General features: G+C 41.5%; 1 protein-coding gene across 6 annotated transcripts in view; it reads right to left on the reverse strand.

The window, feature by feature from the left end:
• Cyld (CYLD lysine 63 deubiquitinase) overlaps positions 1-9007 on the reverse strand; it is a 53127-nt gene extending 44120 nt beyond the window's left edge. The window contains exons 1-2 of one of the 6 annotated variants that reach the window (XM_076571733.1): positions 8703-9007; positions 144-799 (exon numbers count right to left, since the gene is read on the reverse strand). In XM_076571733.1, coding sequence (XP_076427848.1) covers positions 144-647 — 504 coding nt within the window. In that variant the 5' untranslated portion in view covers positions 648-799; positions 8703-9007. Of the gene's footprint in view, positions 1-143; positions 800-8607 lie in introns of all 6 variants that reach the window. The other 5 variants (XM_076571737.1, XM_076571734.1, XM_042277342.2 and 2 more) reach the window with 5 other exon arrangements.
• Positions 9008-9388: the final 381 nt, after the last annotated feature.

Consider the following 9388-nt stretch of genomic DNA (forward strand, 5'->3'; position numbering starts at 1 on the left):
TGAATATAAAAAATACATTGCATATAAAGGGTGAAATATGTGCTTGCACACACAGATTCATTCTCATTCTCTCTCCTCTCTCTCTCTCTCTCTCTCTCTCTCTCTCTCTCTCTCTCTCTCTCTCTCTCTCTCATCAAACTTACCAGTAATTCTACTCCAAAGAAAATCCCCGACACTGTCCTCTCTGCTAATAAAGGTCCTCTGAAGCGTACAACTCCTGGAAATTTCTCTTCCCCAGAACGCAGCTGTACTTTCACAGGGCTGCCCACGTCTACCTGGAGGCCTTTACTTAGTCGGATTCTGTTTCTAAATAGGCTGAGCCTCTCTTCACAGTTGGTAATTGCCAACAGTAACTCTGTGAATTTCTCATTTATTTCTACAACATCCTTTTCATCAACAAATACAACTGCATGCGGTTGCTCTAAGATTTTTAATCCAATCTGATTTTTCTTGCCTTTTGCGGAAGGAACTCTTGAATGCCCCACAGAACGGTCTTGAATGTACTGTCCTATACTTCCTTTGGGTACTTTCAGGAGCTTCTGTGTCTGTTTGTCTGTTACACTGCATTCTTGAAGAAGCAGATAGAAAATCCGTTCTTCCCAGTAGGGTGAAGTAACTTTCTCTTGGCTCCATAGGCCTGAACTCATTGTGACAGTAACTTCAGAACATCAACTCACAAAAAGGAAGCAGTAGCAAAGCTGTCATAAAATAATCCCAAAAAATGAACTCACTGGAAGTCCCAAAGCAAGTTGTTAGCAGCCTGGTGTCCATGCTGTAAAAAGACAGCAATTCAAAGTGCCTGGCAAACAAGCAAAACAAACTTTAGACGCCATTCAATCCAATCTCAAATTAAAGCTAAAGATTTTTTAAAATCTCATTTGACTATATACATATATAAACATCTCAAAGAGCTAAAAGACATGTATGACTTGTGTATACTGTAACTGCATTTTTTTTAAAAAAATCCAGTAACAAAGCATCCATAGACAGTAACAAACGACTGTTCCAAAATTATAAAATTAGAATCTAACAAAAACTTTAAGGTTACCTTAATATACAGACTCTGCGGGGGTCTTTTTGTTGTTGTTTAAACTTTACAAAGTAACATTTCTGTCTAACTTGAATGAATAAGACACAGTATTTGAGAAACACACATAATCTTATAAATTAAAAAGGCTATTTCTAAACATGCACCTTAAATAGAAAGTAACACATTATAATATTGAACATCTTTTATCAATAAAGATATGACAATATTACATTCTGAAACTTCATCCACAATTCATTTATCTATATGCTCTATTTTGGTAATGGAACATTATCTCACTCAATTTTATTTTTTATACATTACATATATACACATATATATATACATATATATATAGTTATATATATATTTATATATATATAGTATCTGTGTGATTGTATGGCACATGTGTATATAACAGAAGGCCAAAAGAGGGACAGTTGGATCCTCTGGAGCTGGAGTTATAGGCAATTGTGAGCCACCCACCATGGGTGCAGAGAACTGAATTTAGGTCCTCTGGAAGAGCAGTACATACTCTTAACCGTTGACCAATCTCTTTAGCCCCTCAATTTCATTTTCATAATCTTGTACCTTTTGCGCTTAGGCAGGGAGATGTTAACTGTATTAATTATAACTACCATTTAATTTCTTATAATCACAAGTGTTAAATATAATCTTGAGTATATAAAGAATATTAGAAAATGGTTTATAGCATCAAAATTTGGATTGTGTAATAAAGACATATGACTCTATTACATTGCTCTAAGATTTTTTAATCCAATCTGATTTTGATATTTATATCTATAAATTGTGGTTTTTATACCACAATTTTAGCTATGTAGAAAAGGAAAGAATATACAAGTGATTATTTTCCAGCTTCAATTTTTCATTTAAAACTGTTAAAAAATAATTTTACAGGCCAGGCGATAGTGGGGCACGCCTTTAATCCCAGCACTCGGGAGGCAGAGGCAGGCGGATCTTTGTGAGTTCAAGGCCAGTTTGGTCTACAGAGAGAGATCCAGGAAAGGCATAAAGCTACACAGAGAAACCCTGTCTCAAAAAACCAAAATAATAATAATAATAATAATAATGTTACAATTCTGTAGCCTCATCTTAAAGCCTACTTTAACTGATGGCTTAAAACAATGTAATTTCAAATGCTGTATATGACAAGCCCATGGTCAACACCATGCTAAATGTAGCAAAGCTCGAAGCAATCCCACTACAATCAGGAGCAAGGCAAAGTTGTCCACTCTTGCTACACACATTTACCACAGTTCACATGTAAAATTACAAGGACAACATGTAGGAATTGGTTCTCTCTGTCCATCATGTAGGCTCCAGGAATCAAACTCAGGTCATCAGGCTTGGCAGCAAGAACCCATACCTGCTAGGAAATCTTACCAGTCAAAAATCTACTATTTCATACACCAATTTAAAAAATATAAGTTAAAAGAAAATTAGATTTAGAAGAGAGATATCCTACAGACTCTTGCCAGCCCCCTTGGTTGCCCACCAGAACTAAATGATGAGATTCTATTACTTAAGGCACTGCATTCCTTAGCTGTAAGATATAGAAAAACCAAGAAACCAAGTGAGAGCTGGGATGGATACATCCTCCTGCTGACTGGATTTCACAGTGCTGATAGGCAGAGTAGGACATCAATGGTCTTACCCAGCTGTGAACCCTGGGAAGTACACCACTAACCCAGCAGGCAAGACATGCTATGCTCACTGGTGGCCTGACTGTGATGGTGTCAACCAACTATGCTCTATTGGATTTGAGGCCTGCTCTGCTGGAGGGAATCCATGCCAGGTGCTACAAACCAGTTGAGAAATCCATGGTATAAGGACTGTCAAAGAACAAATTAACACACACACACACACACACACACACACACACACACACACACACACACAATTTCATTCCTTAAAATGAAGGGCTTCACTATTTAATTACCTTTCTGAAAAGAATGGTTTCTATTTATCTCTGTCATAAGAATATGGCTACTTGGGGGCTGGAAAGATGGCTCAGCAGTTAAGAGCACTAGCTGTTCTTCCAGAGGTCTTGAGTTCAATTCCCAGCAACCACATGGTGGCTCACAACCATCTGTAATGAGATCTGGCGCCCTCTTCTGGCATGCAGGCAGAACACCGTATACATAATAAATAAATCTTTTTTTGTTTTTGTTGTTTTGTTTTGTTTTTCGAGACAGGGTTTCTCTGTGTAGTTTTGCGCCTTTCCTGGAACTCGCTTTGTAGACCAGGCTGGCCTCGAACTGCCTGCCTCTGCCTTCCAAGTGCTGGGATTAAAGGCATGCACCACCACCTGCACCACCACCACCACCACCACCACCACCACCACCACCACCACCCGGCTAAATAAATAAATCTTAAACAAACAAACAAAAAAAAAAAAGAATGTGGCTACTTGGTTCCCGAATGCAGTACCTGTTTGTTTCATCCTTTGAGACGAAGATAGCCCTGTGGTTAAAGGCAGCAACTAATAAAGCTACCATATGCATGCATTTTATTCTTGTAATTCAAATCAAATACACTTAAAACTAAAGCATCAAACTGCATTATTTGGCTCAATGATTAAGCAACCTGGCAATCCCACAGACAGAAGAGCATTTATTTCTCTTAGAAAACACTTTTAGCTGACAAAGGATCCCATCATAGTAACATTTTCACAAGTCTATCCCTCTGCAAGCCCAAATGAGAGACACAGGTCACCCAAGACAGGCTAAGGTCGGCACTCCTCCAAATCACCATCACTTAAAGCATCTGTGCAACATTTGGTGAGGACGGAGGCAAGGGCAGCATGAGTGGCTCCTCTTTCTGAATCCTTTTGTAATGTGTTTTTAATTCCACTTGAGGGCACTGTCTACTTCAACAGAAATGGAGTAATTTCTATCTGCCACTTACATAACACACCTGTAGACAGCTCAATCTTAGCCCCACATAAACAAAATCCCTCAAAAGGGCATGCAAGAAACTACACAACCCCTTAATGTGGCTCTGTGCCTCTGAGGCACCAAGATAAAGTGTTTGGTTTTTTTATTTTACTAAAATACTATTAGTATGTCAGCATTTTTCAAGAAAGGAAATCACTTTTTCTCAATGACTAAGTTATCATTAGAAATATAAATTATTATTAGTGAGCCTCAATATATAAGGCTATTTATTACTTCATTAGAAAGCTTTCCATCCTGTGCTCTGGCTCTTTTTCCTGTTTTTTATAAATCATAGTCTATACTTGTATGCCCCTCTTGCAATCAGCCATTTTCTGTGATTTCCTGCAGTCTATCTTTGACTCTTTTTGCAGCCTCCTGCTTTCCACTTTACTGTTTCTAATCAGTTCTAAGAAGTGAGGTGATTAGCCGGGCGGTGGTGGTGCAAGCCTTTAGTCCCAGCACTCAGGAGGCAGAGGCAGGCAGATCTCTGTAAGTTCAAGACCAGCCTGGTCTACAGAGTGAGTTCCAAGACAGCCAGGGCTGTTACACAGAGAAGCCCTGTCTCGAGAAAAAAAAAAAAAAAAGAAGATGAAGTGAGGTGATGAGGTATGTTTCTGTATCTGAAAAGAAGCAAAAAACAAAGAGGAACAGACAAAATCTAGAAGTCTGAAGAGTAAGGTGCATAAAGCCTTATTACAAAGATATTCTTGAGACTGTTCCCAGAAGTTGAGGCAGTCAAAAAGTAGTGAGTTATTGCTTGGGTGTGGGGGGGGGGGGTGTTTCTCTTTAAAATGCACAATTTTGGCCAAAAACATTTCATAGCTATTTTATTTTTAAAATAAATTCTTTTTATTTCTAAAATTTTCTAAAACCAGGTGTCTTTAAGTAGTAAACTAGAAACTGCCTATTCTGTTGGTTCTCTAACTAATGCCACAATTTGAAATAAAAAACATTAGTGTTAATGAAATATTACCAAAGAAAAACAATCACTGCATGTGTTTTAGGACATTATCTTATAAATGAATTTGATTACGAAATTGCCTTTTGCAACTCATTAAAGGAAGCAGTCCACAGTTTTAAAAAAAAGTAATATAGCTCCTTGGTTTGTAAAAAGGTTCATGGAAATAAACAGAAGTTTTAAAGCACCATATTTAAAGTGAACCCGACAAAGTGATGAATGTCTGCCAACTTGTTGCACAAGTGAACCTGAGTTTATACTCAGTAATAAGACAGGTCACAACAGACAACTAGAATAGTCAAAACAAACACTACAAAATACTTTTTAAAGGTATTATCCAAATATAAGAAACATGTGTGACCTTCCCTCTTTTAGAAGGGATATATTAAAAATACTTTTGAGGGAGCAGGAGGAGGGATGAGAGGGGGATCTGTGGTTGGTATGTAAAATGAATAAAAAAAATTTAATGTAAAAAAAGAATATGTTTGAAACACATTACAATTAATTTCCTTTATTACAAATAATAAAGTTGAAAGAAGAACTTATGGCTCTTTCTACATATATACTTGATGATAAACCAAATAATCATTTATCATCTCAAGATATCAGCATTACAAAAGAAATGCACTAACATATCTTTCTTCGCACTGTAGTGATGGATGTAATGCCAACATTCCCATTCCACTGGGATCCTCACAGTAGTTAAATAAAGTCTTAGAACCCCAAGCAATAAAAACAGCCTCAAGACTCGACAAAGAGGAACATCAAAATCCCATTGTGAGTTCTTTCCAGATCAGGGTTTAGCATTCTGAAACAGTCGGGGTTAGACGCTAAAATCTACAGACTTTAAGTAAGGTGTGATGACTCCTACCCACCCACTCAGCTTCTGCTTTAAATACAGGTCATGACTGCTGTAATACAGCACAAGGAAAAGAAGTCCCACCAAGTTCACCGTGAAGTGGATGGGGTTAGAGTGAGGGAGAATTTTTCAATTGTACTCTGTTGTTACTTGGCAAATGGAATCATTGTGAAAGTGAGGATATCATGAACAATTCATCTAAACACTGTCTCAGGTCAGACTGGGTAACAGCGATCGTGTGTATTTTGAAAATTAATGAAGTACTGAAAGAAGAGTATCAAAGAGCTAGGACACAGCAGTGTGTTCAGCCTAAAACAAGGATGAACAGAAGCTTTTCTTTCTTTTTTGAGGGCACTGGAGACAAGGGAACAGGAAAGAATCACAGAGCTTTGAAATCATATCTGTTTATATGAGCTTGTTGATGACCTGAATGCTGAGTAAAGGAGCATTTTGTTATATTAAGATAAAAATCATTAAACTAAATGGGGGTTAAAAAATATGTTGACCAATTTCCAATAAATGAAATGAAAAGATGATCCAGATGTAAGTCCTACAACAAATATTAACAATCAGAATTACCAAGTTCTAAAAAACACAGTACAAATGGTCATTAGCTACACAAAAATGCTGTTAACTTTTCTAGACTCTAAGACATCTTGATATCAGCTCAAGTGATCAGGTTGTACCATCCCTAATAAACTCACAAAAACAGATGTGATTCAAGAACTTCTGGCATTTTCTAAGGTAGCCTCATTTTTCTAAAACACCACAAGAAGCTTTCTAAATCAGCATAGAAATTGCATTACTAAATCCTGCCCAAATCATAAATGGTAAAGAGGTAGGCAGGCTGGCATGGATACTCAAGAGACACATCTTTTTGCAAATGCTTCAAGACAGCTAGAATGACTATTATTTTAAGAAAAAACAACTCTCACTAAAAGAACAAGTTGTTAAATGCCTCAACAGTAAACAGAAATACAGAGATTTCAAGTCCAGAATAAACGTGTGACACAAGGAGACAGTCCCTACAACAAGTGGGTCTTACAAGGTCTAACAAAGAACAAGTCTGGTTCTTGCATCTCCAGTCCTATCAGGAGGACAGGAACAATACTGTCCCTTGAGTTAAACCTAGCCACTGTGCTCTAAAACCATGCCCCCCTCCCCCGGCCACTCAGGGCCTAGGCTGGAAAACTTGATTAGCTTAGATGGGAACAGAGAAAGCCGAAATGCTATTTCCTTATCCTTTTTAAGTGACTAAAAGTTTCTACCATGTTAAAAGTACAATCAAGAAACAGGAAACATGACTTTGGCCTAAACATCATTAATTCTCTGGATAAATGAAATCACAATCAGTTTTAGACTATGCTGTTACACATGTAAGTAGAAACAAGGGAAAATGTCACAATTATGAAACCAAGTTGCTTTCAGCTTCATTTGAAACTGACTTCCTAGCCTCATACCACCTATGACGTGTTTAAAAAGAAATAACAAAGAAATTTAAGATCATAGTATACAAACCAGGAACAAAATACTAGTATAGTTTGATGAGTAGGATAATTACTGTCCTATTTAAAGACTTCCTTAAATCACTTAACCACAGTTTAGGTTATCAGCTGTTTGATGTTATTTTATATAACAAGTTCCTGGCCTTGTCAGCTCATCTCAAAAGTTACCATTCCAAACAAGGATTTCTTTGAAAGAATATCTTAAAATTTTGCAGCAGAACATTAGAGAATGTTCTGGGTATTGTCAACATTCAAATGACATGAACTTCACTAGGAATTTCCAGCAAGTCATTTTCTCTTAATACTGTTCAAGTGCAAATCCACCCACTACCCAGTGGGGAGCAGCAGGCTAAATTCTTGGGGCCACTCAACCTACTTGCGGGATGAGGGGGTGTGCAGGAGACTGACACTTGAATGCACGCCCTCTTGAGGCCTGCATTCTTCTCTAGAGCCAATGATTACAAAAATGAACAATCTTATTAAGATTCCCTAATTAGCCCCAACTTACAGAAAAAGGGGGGGGGGGGTATGAATGAATGCTCCTCTAAGGAGACAACTCTCCAGGGAAAATCAGAGAGAACAGTGGGGGTTGGGAGAGTGCAAGGCTTGGCGGCTAGAAGATGACAAACTCTTAAAACATGCAAATGCCAAGGGGTGGAATAGAAAAGGATGCCAAGGACATGAACAACCCGGCAGCTGACCCAGCCGAACTCAGCTCGAGACCGGGATCTTCATTCACGACTCGGCGATTCCCCTCCACCGCCGACCGTGATGATAAAGGAAGGAGAGGTACCTGTCTCAACAGGGCACACCTTCCAACTACATCTACATAACAGTGCAAACCCATCCTCCCCGCTACACCAGGGAAACTGAAAGAAAAAAGCAGAACACGCCATTAGCGAGGCCGGACTGCTCTTCCGGGAGCGGAGCCACCAAGAGCCCCCCAAACAACACGGGCATAGAGTACCACCACCCGGGGCTCTCCGTGCCTCCCGCAGCCGCTGCAAGCTAGCTAGAGTCCCGGCCTCAGTTTCCCCGTCTGTCAACGACGGCGGGCCAAAGAGGGAGACTTGAGACCTGCGCGGCTCCCACCCAAGCCCTCCGGTCCGGGAGTCCCGCGACTCGGGAGCCCTCCCGGAGGCTAGAGGTGGGCAGCCCCGGCCGACGTCAGAGGCTCGGCGGCCCGGGGCAGCTAACGGGCGGGCGCTGAGGCCCGACGGTCGCCTCAGCGGCGCAGGGAGCCCGAGGCAGAGCAGGGACGCCGGGAACCTGGCCTCAGCCGCTCGGCCGCGCTCACTCACCCCTCCTCCGGCCGCTGCTCAACGACCCGGCCCCGGCTTCAGAGCCGGCGTCCCGGGCCGGCCCGGCGCCCCACACCCACCAGCCCAGTATTTACCTCAGGCTCGCGGGCCCCCGCGCAGCCGAACCTGCTACCTGGGCCCGCCCCCACCTGCCCCGCCTCCGAACCGCCCGCGGGGAGGGAGGAGCGGGGGCGGAGAGGGCAGACGCCGCGCCAGCCAATCGTATCCAGAGATTCGTCCCTGCGCGCGCTCTGATTGGGTCTTCCTGCAACAGACCTCCCTCCAATGGCTGCGGGCGTGGCGTCGGCTGAAGGGACTTTCCGCTCGGTCAAGCTCGGTGGAGCCAAAGGGAAAGCGAAGGGGCGGGGCAGAAGGGGCAGAAGAGAAAGGAGGGGGGGGCGAGGAGCGATGGCTGATTGGACAAAAGGCTGAGGCTGCCACGTCACCATTGGCTGAAACCAGACCTGGGCGGGGCGCTGTGCTCCCAGCTCCACCTCCGTTGCGCGGGTCTTGGCTCTTGGCTTAACTGTCAAAACTGGGGTGGGAAGAGATCCAGAGGAGAGCTGAGAATTGTTTTTCGGAATTCCATGAAAGATCAAAGCTTAGAATCACACCTAAGAGTCAATGTTTTCTTTCTCAATTATTCTCCTTGTGACACGGGGAACTCCCAACCATGCTCAGCCTCAATGTCCTCATCTGTAGAATGGAGGTGTTAGTACACCTGTCTTACCGGGTTCTTGTGAAATGCTACATAGTATCTCCTAGCAGGAGGCGCGCAGTA

This window comes from Peromyscus maniculatus, chromosome 5 (genome assembly GCF_049852395.1).
Source record: "Peromyscus maniculatus bairdii isolate BWxNUB_F1_BW_parent chromosome 5, HU_Pman_BW_mat_3.1, whole genome shotgun sequence".
Lineage (NCBI taxonomy): Eukaryota > Metazoa > Chordata > Mammalia > Rodentia > Cricetidae > Peromyscus > Peromyscus maniculatus.